A 25,005-nucleotide genomic window follows, 5' to 3' on the forward strand; every position below is an offset into this window, starting at 1 on the left:
AAAAACTAACCTTCATATGTCTATTTTTTAAATATGTTGTGTTGATATATTTGCACTGGCTTTTAGTTTATGACTAAAATTTAAACATCAATTCTTGAGGTTTAACTATCTAATCATTTCTAAAAGCATCATGGGTAAACAGCCTAACTCACCTTACCTAATCAAAATAAAAGCACATTAATAATTTGCATCTTTTTAATTTTAAGAATAATTTTTATTTAAACAAAGAAACAATCTTTTGCTTGAAATGTAATGTATAAATATCAAAAAAAATAAATAAAATGAAATAATATCAATAAGAAATTATGCAAGTCTATTTTTTATCAGATAACTTGTTGTGCAAAAATAATTTTTATGGTAGATTTTATACCTTTTTGTCGCACTTTAACTATTACTCTCAGCTAAAATACCAAATAAATAAATAATTCTAAACTATATACAATAAGTTTTTTTTATTTATTTAATCAAATAAACTCTAACTGTAACTATTACTCTCAACTAGAAAATCAAATATATAAATAATTCTAAACGACAACTAATAAGTAAAAAATATAAACAATTTAAAAGAAAATAAAATTCAAACGCCAAATAGTCTATAATATAACATTGAAATAATAACAAAATCACAAAAAATTATCTCAATAATAAAAATGTTGTTGTTGTTGCTGAATTATCACGATACTCGATTTCCTGGTTTTCGCTTTTAAACTTTTCGCTTTAACGTTCTTTCGCTTTAAAACTTTTCGCTTCTACCTTCTTTCGCTTTTAAACTTTTCGCTCTGACATCCCACTACCCTTTTAAACTTTGCCGTACGATTCCAAACGCGGGAACTGTTCGAAACCGATTTCCGTCAAAATCTTATTGCTAAATTAATGTAAACTTTTAAAAAAAATAAATGGCAATAAACTGCTTGAAAATACATGTTAGAAAATTATAGTTTTGCATTTTTTATTCTGATTTAATGTCTATAAATAATTTGGATATCAACCCCAGCATTAAACAGCAACTTATAAAAGGTAGTAGATAACGAATTTATTATCTTTAAAAAATTAACAATCTTTTACAATGTTTTCTTTTATTTTAATAGCTAGAATAACTGAAGTTTCAAGTCTATTTTCTTTAACTATTTACGAGTTAGAGGAAAAAATTTCATTAAATGAATCAAACCTAAAAGAATTGCTGAGTGTAGCGGCTAATTATCTATTAAAATCGTCAATTAAAACTGCATACAGTATACACACAAATGAAGAATATAAGGTAAAATTTAATGCTGAAACAAAAAAAAAAAACAATTGAATAATTCAAAATAAAAAATTACTTTAATGATAGTTTAAAATACACTTAACAATTTCCATTTAATTTAAGCATCACAAGTTATCTACAGGCTGTGAATTAGTTGATCAATGTCTTCATGGAGGAATAATTTTTCCTGGTGTTACTGAAATATGTGGTGAAAGTGCAAGTGGAAAGACACAGCTTTGTTTACAAATTTGTCTCAATGCTTTGATATCAGATAGTTATTCAAGTATATTAGTCCATTTTTATTATTGTTATTATTATTATTATTATTATTATTTGCCTTATATTTTTATTTTATTGAATATTATATATATTTATTTTTCTACTTAGTAACAAAGTAAAGTATATGATAACTTGAAACATGAAATGAAACTAAATATTAAAGCCTAAAACTTTTACTTATAAAAATATTTGTAATATTTATTTAAAAGAATTTAAATTCATTTAAAATGTAACTAACTTATTAGCTCATCATCATCATCATCATCATCATCATCATCATCATCATCATCATCATCATCATCATCATCATCATCATCATCATCATCATCATCATCATCATCATCATCATCATCATCATCATCATCATCATCATCATCATCATCATCATCATCATCATCATCATCATCATCATCATCATCATCATCATCATCATCAATTTTGCTGTCAATGATAAAAAACAGTCTGAAAGACCAAATATGTTTGAAGACATTTGTTGCAAAATTTGTTGGATAAAAACCTAATAACTAACCAACTTTATAATGGCATACAGGGCCGTTCACAAATTATGTTACAACAAATTTGTGACAACTTGTTACAGGGTGGAGGGGGTGGGTTATTCAGGAAAATCTTTTTCATTGATTAGTAGAGTGTTAAACCTAAAACATTAGCCCTGTTGATGTACACTTGACTGCGGCTATTTCAAGTTAACATATATTATTATTAACTTTTTCAATTGACTTAATTTTTAAGGGAGTTAATTTTTTATAAATAGAAATGCTGGATCTTTCTGATGAGTTTTGCTTGTGTCTCTGTTTTTATAACTAGGAAAATCATTCTAGTATCTCTTAATGAGGGTACAGCTCTAAAACTCAGCTTTATGGTTCTTAGGCCGGCTGGTAGTTAAGTTTCCCAAACTCTGTGGTAGCTCTCAGAGAGGCTTATTCCATCAACAACTGTAAATTATCAGAGTACTAACAGTGCCATGTTGCGCATGGATGGTGTTCCTGTTCATATTTTTGGTGAGCATTGTCGAGGCCACATTTGGAGCTCTTTGATATGGCTTAGGGTTTATTAGTAGTAATTAGACAATTGCTTGGATTATTAAATAGTATACTAAGTATTATCTGTGATTTGAGTCAAGTTATCTAACAAGTTTAAAAATGAATAAAGTATCAAAAACTATAAAACACAAAAAACCATCGTCATCACCAAGTTCTATAACATATATCACTAATATTCGTGGTCTTCGAAGTAACTTTTCTTCTGTTGAGGTTGAGTCTTATCCTTTGCAAAGTTAGTGGACCCCTTGCTTTTTGTGAGACAAATTTAAGTTCAGCTGTCTCATCTTGTGATCTTAGTGTTGATGGTTATCTTTTTTTAATTTGTAAAGGCTCTAATAGTCACATGCTGCCTGGGCATTTAAATTTGTAAGAATTCACTCATTTGTCAAAAAACTAGGTTTAAATTCACAGACTGTTCTTTAATATGTTTTCGTTTGGCACCACTTCACTCTATTGACTTTCTCTTTGTTCTGTATCACTCTCCTTTGTCTTAAGACCACTCTTTTTGATGTTATTTCTGATCAAATTGACCAAGCCATTTCTCTTTATTCTTTAACCAATATTGTTGTTGCTGATGACTTTAATGCTCATCACACTGAATGGCTTGGCTCTAGTGTCAGTGACTCTGCAGGCGTTAAGGCCCACAACTTTTGTCTTTCTCAATCTCTAACTCAAATAGTCAACTTTCTAACTTGCTTTCCTAACAACTCAAATCATTTACCTTCTCTACTCGAATGTCTTGTTTCTGATCCTAGTAAGTGCACAGTTTCTCCACATTCACCCTTAGGTGAATCATGATTTGATCTCTCTAAAACTATTATCTCATTCTTTTTCATAATCAGAATCACCCTATCATTGTACCTCTTACAACTACCTTAAAGTTGGCTGGGACTCTTTCCATGGTTTTCTTTGTGATGGCTCTTGGGTAGAAATCTTTCGTCTTCCTGCTGACAAATGTGCTTCTTACATAACTTCTTGGATTCAGGTTGGCATGGAATCTTTTATTCTCTCTTGACGATTCCAAGTCAAGTCTCACTCTTCTCCATGGTTTTCCTCTCATTGTGCTGGTGGAATTTCCAATCGTAACCATTATTTTCATATCTATTAGTTAATTAATTCCCCAGAAAACAGGCATCTGTTTACTATTGCAAGAAACCATTGTAAAAAGGTTTTGTCTAATGCTAAAGCACACTATTCTTAGGTCCTAATTTTAGAGATAAAATACAAATATTGTATTTCATCTCTAAAGTTAGGCTCCTGTGACTTCTGGACAATCTTTAATAGTTATATTAAGGGCAAATCTGTTATTCCACCTCTCTTATATAGTTCAGATTTTATCATCTCACCTGAAGACAAAGCTGAATTGTTTGCTAAGAACTTTTTATCAATCTCATCTCTTGGTTGATCCTTGACAATTGTATCACTCCAGCTTCTGTATCTAAAGTGTTATCCTGCTTAGACTCTTCTACAGCTTGTGGTCAGGACAACATATTCGTTATAGTCTTGCAGAAGTTTTCTCCGGAGCTGTCATCTATACTTTCAAAACTAATTAACAATTGCTTATCAGAGTAAAGAAAAAAATAAATTTTTTTATTTTTAAACTTTAGTTTTTAACAATGCATAATTAAAGCTTGCATTATTAAAATAATATCATGACATTTATTACTAATTATATATTTAAGTTTAGGTGTCTTGTACATATGTACAGAAGATGCTTTTCCAATGAAGCGCTTACAACAGATGTCAGAGATTATTATTAAAAAAATTCCTTTTGCTGCTCCAACAATTCTCACTGATCGCATATTTATTGAACATACTGCTGAGCTATTAAGTTGCTTTTTTTCTTCTAATTTTTTCCTAATCTTTATAGAATTTTTTAATTTTAATCTAGATAATATTCAAGTATAAAAAAAAAATTAAATTAGGACTTTTTATTTTCATATTTAAAGGTGTAAATCTGTCAAGAAGGTTTTAATTTTTTTAATATCTTTTTTCTAATTATTTAGGATGACTTGTGGACATTACTCAATATAAAAGTTGATTTACTTTTATCAAACCAAAAAATCAAGTTAATTGTTCTGGATTCAGTTGCAGCACTCTTCAGAGCCGAATATGATGCAAGCAATATGATTAATCGGTCACAAATGCTTGCTAAATTTGGATTAAAGTTGCATCATATTTCTCACAAATACAAAATTTGTTTTGTAGTAGTCAATCAGGTATGTTATTGTTATTCACTATTTATTAGTTACACACAGTGTTGGTCCGGTGGCTTTTCTGAAATCTTGCTATTGATGGTTAAAATCTAAAAATTCTGAAATTTTTTAGTTTTAATTTTTTCCTTATGAACAAAAGAAGCCGAACACATAGAGGCATAGAAAAATATAATCAAATACCATGGATACCATGGTTAAATATATTTAAATACCATGGATACCATGGGTAAATAAAATTGTCCTCAACTGTTCAAAATCCTAAAAAAATCTTTTTTCTTATTTACATATGTTTTATGGTTTTTTGAATATCGAAAAATTTATTTGGATTTTTGAGAAAGATTTGTAATTTAAGGTTCTATTAATTCTTTCTATACATTTCTATACATTATCATATAGATAAAAGTTTAAACTAATACACTATATGTAATTTAAATTTAGCACTATATTTAGTTATAATACTCAACATAAAATGATTTGTATTTTAATATACACCCTTTTCTCAATTTATTAACTTCAGAACATATATCTAGATTATTTCTAGATTATAGGCAGCATCAAAATAATATGCTTTTAATAGTTTTTTGTTTTTGATATTTTTATATTAGGAAATTAGTGAAATTATATTTGTATACTTTTTAAACTAGTTTAGTAGTTCTGTGTTTTATAAGTTGTTATATATAATTATAGGTTATTATATATATATTATTATAAGTTGTTGCATATAATTATAAGTTATTATATATAATTATAAGTTATTATATATAATTATAGATAATGTAAAGAAAACCATTAAATAATTTATTTTGGTGTTTACAGTTTTTCTGCTGCCAAATTTTTTTTAGACAAACTTTTTTTAAATATTTTTTACAGGGTTTGGAACCCCTACCTAAATTCAAGGTTCTAGAACCCTGTGGTTTTGGAACCCTTCAATAAGGAATTCTGAGAATTGGTCATGGGATTTCTATTGCAAAACAGGATTTGGGAAACCGAGGGCATCTAGAACCCCTCAAACTGATGTTATAAAAAAAGTTTCTAAAACCCTTCTTGTAAAAAAGCGTTTGGAACCCCTTGGGGTTTTAAACACTTTTTAATTGGGCTTCTAAACCCCAATTATAACCAGAGGTTCCAGAACCCTTTTTAAAAGTATTTTAAAATAAGTAATGCTTATATTAAAGTACCTTACCAACATTTTCAAGTAACTAACAAAAATTTAGAATATAAAGTAATTGCAAATGGTAACAAGTAGTAATACTCTGCTACAAATTAATTTTTCTGTAATACTAATAAATACATTTTTAGTGTAAACAAAAATTCTTGATATAAAATAAAAGTTGACAAAAATATAGACTGCAAATATGTTGTTGAAATGTTATATTTATTTCTTTTTATTACTTTTTTATTATTTACTATTTTACAATGATCTGAACCATTAAGAAAAACTGTAACAGAGAAAAAACAATTTCAAATCATACTTGATTGGTACACAACATAATTAGCGTACCTTAATTTTATGGTCATATGACAGCATTTATGATAAAATAATTTTGTAATACAGAAAAATTGTATTTTTATTCCTTGTATTTTTGTTTATTTTCTTAGCTCTTTGTGTAAATATTATTCATTCTTATTAACACAATTAAGAAATCACGCTTTGCATTAAGGCTATTTCTAAGAAGACTTGCTTTTGATCTTAAAGAACTTTCTTTTTTTTTTTTTTTTTTTATAAAAAAAGAAAAAAAAATTATAATTTATAATTGATTTGGCAAATCAAAATGGCAAATTCAAAGCAAAAACATGTCAAAGTTACAAAAAATCCTAATCTACTTTGTTTTTTAGTACAAAACCCCAGTTTAAAAAGGGTTCTGGAACCCTCTTCTAAAGGTTTTGAGAAGAGGCTTCCAGAACCCTTACATAAAAAAAGAGTTCGGAACCCATCCAGATTATAAAACCTTTCAATTTCAGAGTTCTGAGGTGCTCCAAGTTAAAGACTTTTGAACAACAGTATAAACAGTTCTGGTGAGTAAAATGATGGAAATAGCTCACTTGATGTTGTTTTTTGTGCCTGGTTAGTAAAGCAGGTTCAACTACATTGATGTATTTTTGCACTTTGTCTGTAAAAGAAAGGATTTTGTTAGAAGCCCCAGCCTAAATATGACAACTGAACCTGTAGCAATGTTTGTCCTCTACTGTTTCTGATTTTGATTAAGGATTTGCCTGATATATAGCTTGCCTGATATACACTCAACTTAATACTGACAGTAATATAATTTACAGTGTTATTGAATTGAAGCTTGATATTTCCTTCTGTTTATATTTTAACTTATAAAACAATGAATATAAAATATTTTTAAAATGAATATTTTATTTTATATTTACAGGTATCTGATGACTTTAATTCATTGAAAAGTGTTGATGCTTTTGGGTGAGCAAATTTTTTTAATCATTGCAAAATTTAAAAAACCAGTGGACTAAATTAAAAATTTTTTATATGAGTATAAGCTTGTTTAGTGTACTTTGTTTTTTCTATAATAAACATTCATTAATATAGGAATGTCCACAATATTGAAATGGTTGTTTACAGTAAATAAGTTTTATTGGAGTTAAAATTTACCTGTCACTCCTGTAATAATGGCGCATCTGAGATCATGCGTTGCAAATTTGTCACTAACAATTCTCCATGTAAGCTGTTACAGAAAAGGAGTATTAAGTTGAGTTGTCAACAAATAGTGCTATTTTAGATGTAAGATTGTCAGGAAGATCATTAATATAGATAAGAAACAATACAGGACTAATGATAGAACTTTAAGTTACCCCATAAGTTACTGGAAATTAAGAAAAGTGTTAGCCTTCGAGGATGACTTTAATACTGCAATTAGAAAGAAATGATTTAATAATTTCAAAAACATTCCCAGATAAAGCAAGCTTATGGATACATATTATATATACACAACATATGAAGCAAGCTTATGGAGAAGACCAGCATGCCAAACTTTATTTAAAGCTTTTGATATCAAGAGCATTAGCCTCTGCCTTGCCACCTCCATGCACAAGAGACCTGTTACAACAGTTATAATCTGTTACAACTGTTAGCAAGTCAACTGTTCTATAAAAAGAATGAAATTTGTATTGATTGTCAGATAGTAAGTTATTAGACTCAAGATAGGATGTTAGAAATTTGTTAATTATAAACTCAAAGACTTTACTTATAATAGAGAGAAGACTGATTGAACAATAATAGTAGGGGTCAGATTGTTCTCTAGAGTTTTTAAGTCCAGATTAAAAAAAATTAAAAAAGCAAGACCAGAAAAAATCATATACTTGCCTGTCTCTATAGTTACATTAGCCAGTTCAGGGCATTTTTTTGAGCAAGTTCACTATTTAAAAGATGTTATAGCTATTACTTTTTTTGAATAAATTTGCTCTTACCAAACCTCTTAAATCTAAGCAAGTATGGAAGTTATTATTTCTCTTAATTGTAATTTAAATCAAGCCTCATTCTGCTATTTTAAATCAAGCCTTATTCTGCTCCATGTTTTTCACTTTCTTGTGCAGTTGCTATATTAAACAATAGTCTTTTTTAATTTGAAAAAAAGAAACAACAGAGTTCTCTTCAATCTTCGCTAAACTATTATTAAGTGCTAAATAAATAGTTTCAATATTTAAAAACTCTGGAAAACACTCTAACCTTTTTAAATTATCCTATGATTAGTCTTCTTTCTAATATTAGTTTCTTCATATAAAAGTTTTTAAATCATTTCTTTCTAACCGCAGTATTAAAGTCATTCTTGAAGGCCTACACTCTTCTTCATTTCCAGTAACTTTAGGATACCGCAAGGTACTATCTTTGCTCCTGTATTGTTTCTTATCTACAATATACAGTATTGTTACAATATACAGTATTGTTTCTTTATATTCAATAACAATCTTCCTGAAAATCTTACATTTAAAACATTAATAACTGTCTAATGTAATCTAATGTAACAGTTTGGGGCTTGCAGTGGCTTGTGAATTTTAATTTCAACAAAACTCAGTTATTTACTGCAGACAACTATCGCAATATTGTTGATATTTCTATATTGAAGAATAACAACCTTCTCACTTTCAGACAGGGTCCAAAAGCATGTTGTAAATGTAGAGCTTGAGCCACTATCCCATCATTGTAAAGTTGCATATCTTTCTTTTTTCTACAAATAATATCATGGTCATTTCTCAAACAAGCTATCATCTCTAGTTTGACTAATCAAAACTCATTCTCGCTTAGCTTGTCACTTAGCGAAGTCGTATCCCTTTCTTGTATCTGTCCATCCATGCTATAAAATTTTTTATTCATCTAGTTTATTTCCTCGTACATCAACAAAATCTCAAAACTTTTGCCCATCTTCATGTTTTTCTAACTCTTACAACCTACAACTTTTTTAGTCTATAGTTAACTGTTTCCTTTCTTTTTTAACCCTATACTTTGTTTTCTAGTAACTCTTAATAGTGGTTGTTAATTGTGAATTAGTTTATATATATATATATATATATATATATATATATATATATATATATATATATATATATATATATATATATATATATATATATATAAACATATACATATATATATTTATATATATATATATGTATATATATATATATATATATATATATATATATATATATATATATATATATATATATATATATATATATATATATATATTTTAATTTTTTTATAATTCACCTCCCCAAGGCCGAGAAGGCCACTACAGATGAGGAGGCCACTTGTGGTTATAACCCTCTCTCAACTCTCTAACTCCGAAACACGAACCTTGACGAACAAGGCCGCTGTGCGGAGAAACAAGTTGAGCACGGTACTACCAGGGATGTGGCAGGAATCGAACTTGGAACCTCTCTCTTATGAAGCAAGCGCTCTACCACTACACCACTACCACATTATATAATACCGCATATATATATATATATATATATAAGTTTGAAAGATTTTAAAAATTATAGGCTACATCTAATTTTAAGATAAATAAAGATACCAGCAAGAACTCCTTATGAGATTCTGATTTGATCCTGGTTAGTAGTTTGAAAGAGAACTTTTTCAATTAAAAGTCACTGTAGAAATCTCCATGGATGTTTTTATTGGTAATGTAGTTTTTTGGCTACAAACAATGATATTTCTCTAAGTGTTTTGCCTAAAGTTACAGGTGCAATTCTAACTCAAGCAGGAGCTAATCTGACAGATTTTAAATGTAGCTAGTCTACAGAAACTTAAAAACCAGTTAAGTTTTATAATCTTTTTTCAAGGCTCGTATGACAAGTTGTTGTTTTTTTTTGAAAAGAGAAGGGGGGGGGTGGAGAATGGTACCAACACACTAGCCACGGCACTGGATATGCGGATAATATTATGGTGCTTAAAGACAACTATACTTCTATTAAACTAGGGGTCTTCCATAAAGTACGTACGCTGATATGGGGGGAGAGGATTCACTCAAAAACGTACTAATGCATACAAGGGAGGAGGAAGGGGGTGTTACAGTATCTGCCAATAACAGTATATACAGGATAAGAAAAGATAGGAAAAGAGAAGGTTCAACAAGCATTATCCTCAAACAAGAATTATCCTCAAATACATGCATGGTGCATTTTAGTGGCAAAACTTTAATTGAACATAATGAGCTGAACATAAATTAAAAATAATGAGCCCAACATGAGCTAAATAAACATGTGCTAAAATTTGCAAAGCAATTGAAATACAGCGTTTACAATGCTAAATTGCAGGAGAATGTTTTAAATCGTGTCAATAGCAGCTTAAATCACTTTTTATTAAACTTAACAAGTGTAAATCTGCTACGTTGCCATAACATCATTTTTGTTTTAACTTTTATGAATTTTGTATAATTTTTTTTTTAGTTTGATAATGGCCAATACTATATAAGGCGAAATATCACTATTAAATAATAAAAATAATACATAACCGAACATGATGTTTTTTATCAATTAAATATATATACATATACATATACATATATATATATATATATATATATATATATATATATATATATATATATATATATATATATATATATATATATACATATATATATACATATATATATATATATATATATATATATATATATATATATATATATATATATATATATATATATATATATATATATATATATATATATATATATATATATATATATATATATATATATATATATATATGCTATCTTCTCAAATCCTCAAATCAATTTACCTATTTTTCATAAATTAAATTTTATCTATGAAAAAGGTGGTTATAATGCCTTTAGTCTAGCTCTTGATGCATAAGGTTGGACTGAGATGTTTGATAATATGTCAACTGATGAGTGCTTTGGATTATTCTTATTAGCTTACACCTCTCTTTGTAAACAATTTATTACTAAGCGAAACAGCTCATTCAGACCTAGTAAATGCAATCTAAAGTGGTTTAATGTATATATATATATATATACATGCATACATACATACATTTTAACTGAGTCGCTTAACTTTATTCCTCGATTTCGCTTAAGTCTTTGACCTAGTACCTCGTGATGCTCTTATCGCAAAACAAGAAGCTTATGGTATCAAAGGCAATCTTCTTAAATGGTGTAGCTAATTCATTAAAGGAAGGATGCAGTGAGTAGTTATGGATAACTGTCGTTTTAATTGGTGCAATGTAGTTAGCGGAATTCAACAGGGTTCTAGTTTAGGACCGCTATTTTTTGTTATATTTATTAATGATATGCCAGAAGTAATGACAAATTTAATTGAGCTTTTTGCAGATGATACAAAACTTATTACGATCATAAAAAATTCATTAGATAGCATCTCATTTCAAAAAGACATTGATGCAGCTGCGAAATGGCCTAAAGACTGGCATATGAAATTTAATAATGATAAATGTAAAGTTATGTGTATAAGAAAAAAAAACAAATAACAACATTTATATACATAAATATTATATAAATGGTAAGGAATTACAGGAAACAATATCCGAACGTGATCTTGGTGTTATAATTACAAACAACTTAAAATGGAAAATCCAATGCCAAAAAGCCGCGTCAAAAGCTAATTGTATTCTTGGAATGCTTAAGCGAACTTTCACTTATTAGAATTTAAAATCATTCAAGATTTTGTACACGTCATTTGTAAGACCTCATCTTGAAACATTTTCTTCAGCATGGAATCTTAATAGAAAAAGAAAACATGGAAAAAATGATAAAATTTAAAAAAAGAGCTACTAAACTAGTGCCTGCTTTAAGTAAACATAATTAATTTAAGTAAACTTAATTAACTTAATGCGGTAGTGGTGTAGTGGTAAAGCGCTCGCTTCATAAGCGGGAGGTTCGGAGTTCGATCCCCACCTCATCCCTGGTAGTACAGCGCTTAACTTGTTTCTCAGCGCAGCGGCCTTGTTTGTCAAGGTTCGTGTTTCGAAGTTATAGAGTTAAGAGAGGGTTATAACCACTATTAAGTAGCCTCCTCATCTGTAGTGGCTTTATCGGCCTTGAGGAGGTGAGTAACAAAAAAAAAAAAAAAAAAAATTATGAATCAAGACTCAAAGCTCTTGGTTTAACTACCCTTAAAGATAGAAGAATAAGAGGAATGTCAATTGATTATTTTAAAATTTCCAATAGCTCTATAAAAGTAAACTGGCAGGTCCTAATAACTAAACCACACTGGCATCAGCTACAAGGTCCTGCAGGAGCAATTAGAAATAATCAACACCCTATCATCAAGCAAACCAATATTAACATTTGCCAAAGAGAATTCTTCACTAATAAAATCGTTACATATTGGAATCAACTACCGAAAGAAGTTGTCAAGGCTGATAATGTCTTATAGACTTGATAAACACTTATCATAGTGATACCAATATTGAAAAACAATTGGACTGCCATAGTCTACAAATTATTTGTTAGATTCACAGAATATTATTCTGTAGCAGTTGTATCTATAATAAATAAATAATATATATATATATATATATATATATATATATATATATATATATATATATATATATATATTATATATATATATATATATATATATATATATATATATATTATTGTAGAATATATATTATTGTAGAATAATAAAATAAGACGAATATATTATTGTAGAAGTAAAAAAGTTGTTCCTGCTCTTGGTTTAACTTGGTCATACATGGTGTCAACTAGGATATTGTTAAGTCGGACTGATTTGACTTGTACTATGTTTCAAAATAATCAAGCTGGAAAAGAACAGGTTTGTTATACGTTTTGTTATGAATTTTTTATTTTTGTGATTGAATATTCAAAACTAAGTTAAATCTTTGTTATACTCTACCATTTCCTAAATTTTAAAATTGTGTTTTGTGCCTAGAATTTTGTTGTAAATATGTTTATTTACATTTTCATGCAAATATTATGTCTTTTATATATTATGCAGCTAATGAACTTTTTTTATTTATTCCATTTATTTATTTGGTATAATTACCAGTAGTAATCTCACCAAGACTCCAGACACCAGACCAAACTCACCAAGAGAGTTTAGGCCAAAATGAATAAATAAAAGTTGCATTCAATATTAACATATGAATTAGAATCAAACAAAATTTTATATAAAAAAATAAGTAATATTGATTTTTCTCAAATTTTATGTTGCTTATTTACTTACATAACTTTTTAATTCCTTTATGTAACATTTTTATTGTTTTATTATAAAATGGAAACTTTGAACATTTAGTATTCTACAAATTTTTTAGAAAAGTTGTGATTCAGTTGTTCGAAGTCTAAAAGTTTTACATGCGCCTCACTTACCACAGGTTATCTGTCATTTTATTGTAGATGAAGAAGGTGTTAAAGATTTCAAGCTTCCAGATAACTGATAAATCATAAAATATATTTTTATAAATAGTTTGTTGATACCAATTCATGTATATTTGTGTGTATGTATATATATATATATATATATATATATATATATATATATATATATATATATATATATATATATATATATATATATATATATATATATATTTATATATATATATATATATATATATATATATATATATATATATATATATATATAGAAATATATATAGATATATATGTATATATATGTATATATATATATATATATATATATATATATATATATATATGTATATATATATATATGTATATATATATGTGTATATATATATTTTTTTGTTATTCACCTCCCCAAGGCCGAGAAGGCCACTACAGATGAGGAGGTTAAATTATAAATAAAATAATTAAAATTAAATAAAACATTTATGTTTTATTTAAATTATAAATAAAGTAATTAAAATAAAAATAAAAAAAAGGAGATTTTAATTAAATTTTAAATTAAATAAAATAAAAAAAAAAAAGCTTTTATAAAATTTTTAATAAAATAATCTAAAATTCCAAATACAAACCAATTGGTATTTAAATTGTAAACAAAGCATCTAAATTACATACATACATACATATATATATATATATATATATATATATATATATATATATATATATATATATATATATATATATATATATATATATATATATATATATATATATATATATATATACATATAAATATATATACATATATATATATACATATATATTTTTTTGTTATTCACCTCATCAAGGCCGAGAAAGCCACTACAGAGGAGGAGGCTACTTGATAGTCGTAGTAACCCTCTCTCAACTCTCTAACTACGAAACACAAACCTTGACGAACAAGGCTGCTATGCTGAGAAAAAAATTGAGCGCGGTACTACCAGGGACGTGGTGGGGATCAAACTCAGAACCTCTCGGTTATGAAGCGAGCGCTTTACCACTACACCACTACCGCATACCACTACACCACTACCGCATATATATATATATACATATATGCGGTAGTGGTGTAGTAGTAAAGCGCTCGCTTTATAAGCGAGAGGTTCCGAGTTCGATCCCCACCACGTCCCTGGTAGTACTGCGCTCAACTTGTTTCTCTGCGCAGCGGCCTTGTTCGTCACGGTTTGTGTTTCGGAGTTTTAGAGTTGAGAGAGAGTTATAACCCTCTCTCAACTCTAAAACTCCGAAACTCTAACAGACTCATATATATATATATATATATATATATATATATATATATATATATATATATATATATATATATATATATATATATATATATATATATATATATATATATATATATGAGTCAGGCTATTTGTCAGTCGATATAGCAGCACTCTCTTGCGAGTCAGGCTATTTGTTAGTCGATGTAGCAGCACTCCCTTGCAAGTCAGGCTATAAGATAGTCGATGTAGCAACACTCCGCGCATGATTTACAGTAAAAAAAAATAAAAGTAAATACATTCTATCAGAAAATATGAAAATAAAAACATTGTTTATATTGTTAAAAACATTCTGTATGTTTTAAAAACATTCAGAATGTTTTAAAAACATTCAGAATGTTTTTAAAAACATTCTGATCAATTAAATTTGCGTTTTTGTGGTTTTTAAAAAAAACGATTAATTTGTAATTAAATTAATGGTTTTGACTTTTGTCCAACACGCAAATGTTGAACGAAAGTCAAAAGTAATTAAAAGTGATGTATGTGTTGGCGTAAGAATCACTCTTTATTCCTTCCATGCTTCCCAAATGCAACAAACTATATATATATATATATATATATATATATATATATATATATATATATATATATATATATATATATATATATATATATATATATATATATATATATATATATATATATATATATATTACCTTATAGGGGGGAAGAGATGTTCCACCCCTACAAATTAGGTAATTTTTAAGTTATAATCAGTATTTTGACGAATTTATTAATTTTTTTAATTTTTAATTTTTTTAAGAAACTAGTTGGTTCTTTTTAGGGCTTCACCCCCCCCCCCTCATTTTATTTGTAGAATTGCCTTTGCTAACAACTCTGTTAAATTTTTCATGTTTGATTTATCCCAAAATGTAAAAAACCCAAATTTTTTCAAAAGTATGTCAACTTAGGCCTAAATAGAAAGAAAATTGTATAAAAGTTTCATAAATTTTTTAAAACTTTTTGAGTTTCTTTTTTATTTTGCAATATATATAATTTTTTTAATAATATTATATCTTGCTATATATATATATATATATATATATATATATATATATATATATATATATATATATATATATATATATATATATATATATATATATATATATATATATATATATATATATATATATATATATATATATATATATATGTATATATATATGTATATATATATATATATATATATATTTATATATATATATATATATGTATATATATATATATATGTATATATATATATATGTATATATATTTAAATATATATATATATATTTAAATATATATATATATTTAAATACATATATATATATTTAAATATATATATATATATTTAAATATGTATATATATTAATATATATTTATATATATCAGGGCTCGAGTTAAGTGTATCGCGAATCGCGATTACTTTTCGCACCTTCGCGAATAGTTTTTTCTTAAAATTTGTTTTTTCGCGATCTCTCTTTTTTTCATGATTATTCTTTTTTTATTTTAGAAGATTGATACTCTATTCGCGAATGTTTAGTGTTCTTTTACAGTATAAAACTGCAGTGACTTCTGTAACGATAATTTTTTTTTAAAGCGGAGCATAAAGTAAAAGAAAGAAAAATAAAAGATTTAGAAAATCAATTAGCAAAAATGTTCAAATGCAAGAAAAAGACCGATTGTTTTAGGAAGGAAAAATTTAATAAAAAACAAACGATTAAATACCTATTAGAATCAAGAAATAAAAGATTTTGATTGAAAAAAGAAATAAAAGTTAATTGATTGATAAGTCACTTTCTTAACTCGAATTCTCAAGGGCTTTATTCCGATTTAGCTCATTCATTATGAACAAATTTAATGATATTTTTATAAGTTTATTTTGCGAAGAATAGTGGAACGCAATATAGACTCTAAATAGTTATTAAAAAAAAAGTTTGTTAGTACACTTGCTAATTTTAAATGTATGGAAGGCCGTTTTCAATCTCTTCAAAAATCACCATTGTTTATACATTTGGTAGCTTTACTTGATGTTTATAACTGGTCGTTAAAAACTTTTGGCGATAAAGCTATCGGTGAAGTTGTTGAACATTTTTCTAAATTTTTAATTGGTGTAGGATGTGATTTGAATAATATACTTCACGAGTGGATCATTTTAAAAGCATACATGTTTCCGATCATAAGTAACAATCAAAATGAGTATTATTTGAAAATTTGGGAAATTGTTTTTTCCAAATCAAATTTGGTCAAAAAATGCCGAAATATTCTTGATATTTTTGAACTATTTTTAATTTGTCCTTTCACAAATGCAAAAGTAGAACGAATGTTTTCATGTATGAATCGCATAAAAAATGATTGGAGAAGTTGTCTTAGGCGAGATCTCTTAGAACCTCTACTTCGGATAAGTGAAGAAGGTTGTGAGATTGACAAATTTGAACCTGATACTGCTATGGACGAATGGTATAATGATAAAGTTAGACGATTGTCAGCAAATTTTCATCGTTATCCGGAAGAAAAAAAAAAGAAAGTCAGGAAAAACAGACATTGATCTAGCGACAGTTACAATATCAGATTTGGAAGAAAGTGAAAGCGAGGAAGAAAATTTAATATTCTAAGCATTAAACTAGTGAAATGATTACAAAACAATCAAAATATTTACGATTACGATCTAATACTTTTTCTATTAGCAATCATAAAAAGTATTAGATCGTAAAAGATTCTATTATTCAGACACATTTTTTTCTTTCGCTTTATTTTATTGAATGAAAAAAGTGAACGCTAACTTTTATTAAAAAATACATTGAATGAAAAAGCATTAGATAGAAATATCATGGGAATTTGATAAGGTTACTTAGATAAGAAAACTTACTTAATAAAAATTTAATTATCATTCTTGTTTGTGATTGTGCGGGTTTTTGTAAAAATGTTAAGTTGTAACATTTTATCACGATAATGTTTTCGTCATTTTCAATACTTTGTTAGAGTTTTAAATAATTTTTTTTACTGTTAAAAATTTATAGAAAATTAAATATTCTAGTTGTTTTAAATAGTTTAAAATATGTAAATAAAATAAAAAATAAAAAAATTAATTAAAAGAAGATTATATCAAGTTCATTGATTTTACAAAAAAACAGCCATTAGATTTAATGCAATATAATAATAGTAATAATGTAAATTATAACTAAAGCTACTTTACAACCGCTGAATGTAAATGTTATGACATCTTATGCAAAAATGAGACTTATTATATATGTTATTATAAATAAGTTAAAATAAATAATGCCCCCTCCCCTCCGGCAGGAGTGGAGTAGGGGTTATGAGCAACAACAAAATCGCGATTAGATTTTTTTACGTTAATTCGAGCCCTGTATATATATATGTATATATATATATATATATATATATATATATATATATATATATATATATATATATATATATATATATATATATAAATATATATATATATATATATATATATATATATATATATATATATATATATATATTTAAATATATATATTTAAATTTTTTGATAATATTGTTTATTATCAAGACTTTAATTTAAAAATAATTACAAAATGATTGAGGTGAAGTCTATCCATAATGTAACCTTTTTTGGGAGAAGTATTGTAGCAACACATCCAGATGCAGCTGCAGCTGAGAATGCAAATGTAAGATTAAAGTTAAATGTTTGTTTGAAATAAAATTTTTATCAATATTGTAAAACAGTATTTAACAACCTAGATTGTTTTGACTGTTTGTATTTATATATTATCATAATTCATCAGTAATACAAGAAGAAAAAATTGCACCATTATCCATACTGTATATTCCTACTTTACAATATGGCATGTTGTTATACTGCTTTACATCTGACAGTTAAAACCTTTTAATAGTAATGAAATCAACCTACCAAGGAGGAAAACCTTATATAAAACCCAATTTAATTGTGCAGAAGAGGAGCTTTTAAACTTTGGATAGCAATTCTTCTAATGTATCACTAAAAATATTAATAGTAGAATTATTTACTAAAGTATTTAATGTTAAAACTGTTTTAACTCAATCAAACTTAAATCTATCTATTTAATTAAGAAAACCAAATAAGAATTATGATAAATCCTTTATAAAGTTATCAAAACACGAAAATATAAAACAAGCTTAAACGAAAAAGATATAAATAAAAGGTAAAATTTAAAAAGATAAAAGTGTTTTATTTCTTTAGGCTGAGTAAGCCTAAAGTATCAACCATTTAAATAAAAACAAGCTTTATTTTAGTATTTCATAGAAAAATATAGGGTACTTTTTGGGTCTTTTTTTTAATATTCTTTTTGGTTCAGCATTATTATGTAAATAGAAATAGAATTTCCGAATTATTACTTTATATGCAAAATACTGAATTTGTGAATTTAATCAAAAAATGGTTTAGTTAATTTGACAGATAATTCAGATATCATAACATAATAAAAATAAAGATAATACCATAGTATAATAAGTATAATAATATTTTATAATAATAAGTATATATGTCAACCATACCACAGTTTGATATTATTATACGAGATAAAATAATATTGGGTAACTCTAGTTGTTGTAAATATTATGACTAATATAAACATATAGAGTTTATTTGTATCATATTTGACAGACTTAAAATATACATTTAAAACATATACAGACTTAAAATTTTGACAAATTTTGACAAATTTTACATTTAAAAGTAAGCATTAAAAAACATATTTGACAGTATTTATAAAAAAGAAGGGGAAAAAAAAATCACTGTGTAATTATAGTTCTTGCCATAACAACAAGATTACATATCCAGTTTTTTTTTTAAATGTTTATTTACCTCCCTAAGGCCAAGAATGCCACTACAGACGAGGAGGCTACTTAATGCCACTACAGACGAGGAGGCTACTTGTTTCTCTGCGAGCTAGGCCGCTGCGCAGAGAAACAAGTTATAATAGAAATTAATAAGAAATAATAAATGCAACAAACCACAGTATTTTGTAGATAAAAATGGTTATAAACAATTTTTTTAAAGTTTAATGTTCATAGTTATACTTGCATGGTTTAGATGGGCTTCCATAGTGCTGTTTTTTAAATATATTTTTTATTTAAATATGACATTATTGAATTTGAAAACATTTTGTAAAACTATATGCCCTTCCTAGCACTAACGTTTTTTTGCAGACCAGCACAGAATATTTTTATTGGGATACTATAACCAAAGTTTTTAAGGAATTTCCAAAGTTTTCAAGGAATTTCCAAAGTTTTCAAACTTTTTTCCTGTTTTACCCACTGTTAAATGGGGAGTTTTATATCAGTACTTTCCTTCTCTTAGGTTTGTTGCCTTTACCACAGCTAAAGAGGTTCACCTTCCCCAAATGCTATTAGGATTGCATATAGATTCTAAATAATTAGATAAACTATCAAATTACGCCAGAACTGATGACATGTCTCAGTACACTCAGTACACAAAAAATCAATTGATTGTAGGCTGATTAGTAGGCCTTCAGAGAGTATTTTGCAATTACATTTCTATTTATCAATAGAAATCAAGAATCAGGCAGAGTCTAGGTTACCTTCTTCAACAAAAAAGTTACCCTCTTCAAATTTGCTTTATTTTTAGTATGTTGATGCTATTCATAGTAGAAAGTAAATTTACAAAAAATTAAAATTTTTTTTCATAGTTTCTTTAAATTTTGGATTTAAAATTTTGACAAATTTTTCAGGAATAATGACTAAATGGTGTCAAAAGCATTTTTATGTATGAAAATATAACAAACTATATATTTTTTAATGGGTATTTTCCCTTATTGTTTTTATTGGCTAGTTTAGAACTAAAAATAATAAAATAAATGAAGTAAACAATTCGGCTTGTCAAAATATCATTCTTCAAAAGTATCCAAGAATTAATTTTTTTTTTCATTTTTGATCTTCATTTTTATCTAAAGCTTCTAGTATTTCATAATTTTTTATTTTAATTATCATAAATCTTTATCTTGTATAGTACCTAAAAATGCAAACATGCATATGATAAATTATAATAAATTATGATAAATGCTTATGATAAATGGGTATACACAAAAATTGGGCTAATAGTTAATTAGCCCAATTTTTGTGACCTCATAATGGCTATAATTCTGGCTTTATAGTAAAAGTTTATTTTCAAAAATGAGTATCTGCCTTTCATCTACTATATTAAAAAGGTAGCAATACCCTAGGTATTGCAATAGTAAAAAAAAAATAACATAGATTTAACATTAATATTTTTTTTTTAATTGAAAGCCCCCATCTGTAAAAATCAGGCAGAGCTCATAAGTTATTCTCTTTAAAATATTGTTTTCTAGATATTGGACTTCAAAGTTTGAAATTATTGACCAAATGGTGTCAAGCTCATTTTCAAACTTAAAATTAGAACAATGCTCATACTTTCCCATGATGATTTCATTATATTATTATATAATTGCTAGGTAAAAGACCTAAAAAAAAGTAAAAATATATATGGTAGGCAGATTCCTTGTCTAAATATCATGCCTCAAAAGTATGCAAAAATTGATTTTTTGTTTATTTCAATCTTCATTTTCATCCTAAACCTTTGGTATTTTATAGTTTTTTTTGATATTATAAATTTTATAATTATCTAGGAAATTCATTCAGTAAAGACCAAAAAATAAAAAAATACCCATAAGAAAAATAGTTTTTAGGAGTTATTGATAAATTGTGACAATGTACAAGGATCGGTGGGAGATGTTGTTTTAAAAGTGTATAATTTGTTCTATTTCATGTTTAAAAAGGCTTTCGCCACCATTTGGTCAATAGTCCTGGTGGGTTTGTCAAACTTTAAAGTCTAATATCTAAAAACCAATGAATATTTTTATAAAAAAGTTTGCGAAAATTTGCTTTTAATATGAATAGTAACAGTATTAAATAATTTTCAATTTTAAAAATTTATATTTTTTTCCTAAATTTTCCATAAAGTTGCTCTTAAAGAGTCTGAAAATAGAAAAACAATATACAAAAAGAACATCTGAAAATGAAAACTGAAAATGAAAACTGAACATAAAAATATCAAGTACACTGAACTTAATAATCACTAATGAGCCTGACTGCATAGGTGGCCAGGGCATTATCCAAAATTGATAATTTTTTAACTTGTTTTATTCTAAACAGTCTCCTAAAGCTTTTTTATATTTATAATTGGCCTCGTATTTGTGTGAAATGACATAAAGAAAACAAGAAAGCCAAATTTGTTTGCAATTAAACTTTAAGTTAATGATTTTTATATTTTGATCTATTTTAATTGCATAAGTTGCTTTTAAATTTGGTTTTTCCAAAAAGTTTAAATATTATTTTTTTAATAAGTGTGTACTTATTTTCTTTATTGTATAATAAATATAAAAAAGAAAGGTATGCTTAATAGTATTAAATTTTTAATACTATATTTTTTTATAAACGATGCTCATTCTGTTTTATAATAATATTTTTATCATTAAATAAGTTTTATTGTGTAAATTTGTTATAAAATTGCATCAAATGTTGTGTGCCTTAAAACATTGTTAGCAGTAAGTAAAAAAACTTACTCAAACCAATAGCTTGATAGTTAATCAGTTAATCAGTAACTTGTTTGGCTTGTCTATTTTAGTCAAATTGAATGTTAGTTGGCAGAACTTTTGTTGCAATATGTTATTTTTGAATTATTATAAGTAAGTAATAACAAAAGTTTGGTGGGCAAGGGGGATTCGCTTACCACATGAGGGCGCAATAAATTTAAGTGACAAATTTCATTATGTATTAATTTTAAATATTAATTTTATTTAATAAAATGTTTTATTGTATGCGATTGCAAATTTGTAAAAAAGTTATTTTTTGACCAAAATTAATATAAAATGAAAACTTGAAGCTAAATTTTTTGTTTTTTAAAAAGGTTCAGAAGGACATTTACTACATTTTTATTCAATATGTCCTCCCTCAGCATCAATCACAGCTTCAAGATGACTCCTAAACTTGGAACAGGTGGTTTGAATATAGTCCTTGGGCATCTTGTTTCACTCCTTTTTGGCAGCCTTCAGGGAGGTCACACTGTTGTGGGGATGTTAGCAAGCCCTTGACTCTACATACGCCCAAATTGAATTGTCAAAAAATGACAAATCTGGAGATCCAGGTAGCCATAACACTTTTGACCAGTATTTTGGCAGGTTCTCCTGGAGCCACCTCTGGGCCTAATGGGATGTGTGTAGTGCTGCTCTATCTTGCTGTAACACCGCATTGTTGTCTGGAGAGTAGTAGGTATCAATCAAGAGCTTGACATGGTTCTCCAGGAATTGAATGTACTCATCGGTGTTGACTTTCTTACCTGATTTGATGAAAACTGGAGGCATTTTCATACCATCAAATGAAACCAGACCAAACATCATAACTGAAGCCGGATTTTTGGTCATAAATGTATACTTTACATGCTCTGAGATTAAGCTTAGACTAGTTGATGACTAATTAAACAATTGGTTCTACTATTTGACACAGACAACTTTAAACAATTTCTCATCTGAGAAGAGGATGGTCGTTGGTTTCTTCTTTAAAAAGCTCAGAAGTTTCTTTGATCTTTCAAATCTTTTTCCTTTAATACTCAGGAAACCAGGTGTTTCTTAATCCTGGCTTTTAACTTTGCCTTAAGATCCTTTTTGACCACATTTCTGATGATGTACTCACTCACTGAAAGCTCTTTAGTCATTAACCTTACTGGATTCCGAGAAATTTGGCACTTGACAGCCTTGATCAATTGAGGAGTTTGAACTGAGCACTTTAAACTATTGCCAAGCTTCCTTTTAACAGGGCTAGTCATTTGAAAATGTTTAATCACAGTGTAGACAATTTTTAAATGTTGTTTAGTATCTTGGAAATGTCTTTGGGTGTGGTGCCATTTATGGCCAGGTCAATAATTGGTTAATTTTTACTACACATTTTCTCTTTTTGGCTGTTTTTTTGTTTTATTTTTATTTTCAATGTTTTATGCATCAACAAAAACAAACAATGTATCCTTAAAAAACTTTCATTAATCAAAATCTAAAGGTTAAAATAAAATACTTTAAAGTTTTATAACTAAATACTTTATAAGGTAACATGTTTAACACACTTTTTTAGCAAACTATTTGTGGATAATGATAATACAATAGTTAGATTATTATTAAAATAACATGTACTAACTATACATGTTTACACTTTCATCATTTTACACTTTAACACTTTAAATCTTAGCTGTATATAGGTTTTTTTTACTTTGATTTTTTGAACTTTTGTGAAATTTAAATCAATTAGAAATTCCACATCATATGCAGTGCCATCAGCATGGCTAACACCTTGATGAACTACATGAAGTACACTTGAGAAGGATAACTTGTGGGAAAGGTCATTTGATACAAACAACTATCATGTTAACTATGACACAGTTTACAGCTAAGTAAAAATATTTAACTAATTGATTCCTTAATTGAAACAGCTCGTTTCTCTTAAAAAAATATCTAATAAAATCAACAGAAATCAATTAAAAATTATTTTCATCTCTATAGTGACAGTTCATTCAAAACTTATAATAGAATTTAAATTGCCAGAGCTAAGTGATAGTCTACAAATAATAAATTATACAAAAGCAACTTTTATGATGTTTTTTTATTTTAAAGTTTTATTTAAAAATTACAAAATAAAGTATTATTTTGGAGGCTTATGAATGTATATTTATTTTTAAATTGCGCTTAAAAACTATTTCATAAACACATTGATTTTATCGCTGATTAAGTAAAAAAACTTTATAATTTTGATTAAGGAAACTTTATTTGTTAAATAAAACTCAAGAAAGTTTTAATCAATGAAACCTTGGACTATTTTGTTATATCACTTCAATATCATACATGCCGCAATTTATATGAGTTTATGTTATTACTTGGATTTTAAATCCCATTGCATTAAACATAAAAAACTGCAAAACCCACAAGAGTATAGTTTACAAAATGCAATCAATATAGTGTGAAGACCAAATAAGATTAACTAAAAAAGTTATGT

The 25,005-nt window shown here is 26.8% G+C and overlaps 2 protein-coding genes across 4 annotated transcripts in view; both read left to right on the forward strand.

The window, feature by feature from the left end:
• Nucleotides 1–810: 810 nt before the first annotated feature.
• Nucleotides 811–17,455, forward strand: LOC100204276 (DNA repair protein XRCC3). 2 transcript variants are annotated; one of them, XM_065804580.1, is made up of 9 exons: nucleotides 811–1,017; nucleotides 1,089–1,258; nucleotides 1,367–1,526; nucleotides 4,271–4,410; nucleotides 4,590–4,802; nucleotides 7,178–7,221; nucleotides 12,959–13,082; nucleotides 13,582–13,641; nucleotides 16,460–17,455. In XM_065804580.1, exons 1-9 carry the CDS (start codon nucleotides 963–965, stop codon nucleotides 16,487–16,489), a joined length of 996 nt encoding a protein of 331 aa, XP_065660652.1. In that variant the 5' UTR covers nucleotides 811–962; the 3' UTR covers nucleotides 16,490–17,455. The 2 variants fall into 2 exon arrangements, with proteins under 2 accessions (XP_065660652.1, XP_065660651.1); XM_065804579.1 differs by lacking the exon at nucleotides 16,460–17,455 and having other exon boundaries at nucleotides 13,582–13,732.
• A 1,028-nt stretch (nucleotides 17,456–18,483) lies between these two features.
• LOC101240980 (anaphase-promoting complex subunit 1) overlaps nucleotides 18,484–25,005 on the forward strand; it is a 141,471-nt gene continuing 134,949 nt past the window's right edge. The window contains exon 1 of one of the 2 annotated variants that reach the window (XM_065804581.1): nucleotides 18,484–18,620. In XM_065804581.1, the coding sequence (XP_065660653.1) occupies nucleotides 18,528–18,620 (93 nt within the window). In that variant the 5' untranslated portion in view covers nucleotides 18,484–18,527. The remainder of the gene's footprint in view (nucleotides 18,621–25,005) is intronic. The other variant, XM_065804582.1, reaches the window with a different exon arrangement.

Source organism: Hydra vulgaris, chromosome 09 (genome assembly GCF_038396675.1).
Source record: "Hydra vulgaris chromosome 09, alternate assembly HydraT2T_AEP".
Lineage (NCBI taxonomy): Eukaryota > Metazoa > Cnidaria > Hydrozoa > Anthoathecata > Hydridae > Hydra > Hydra vulgaris.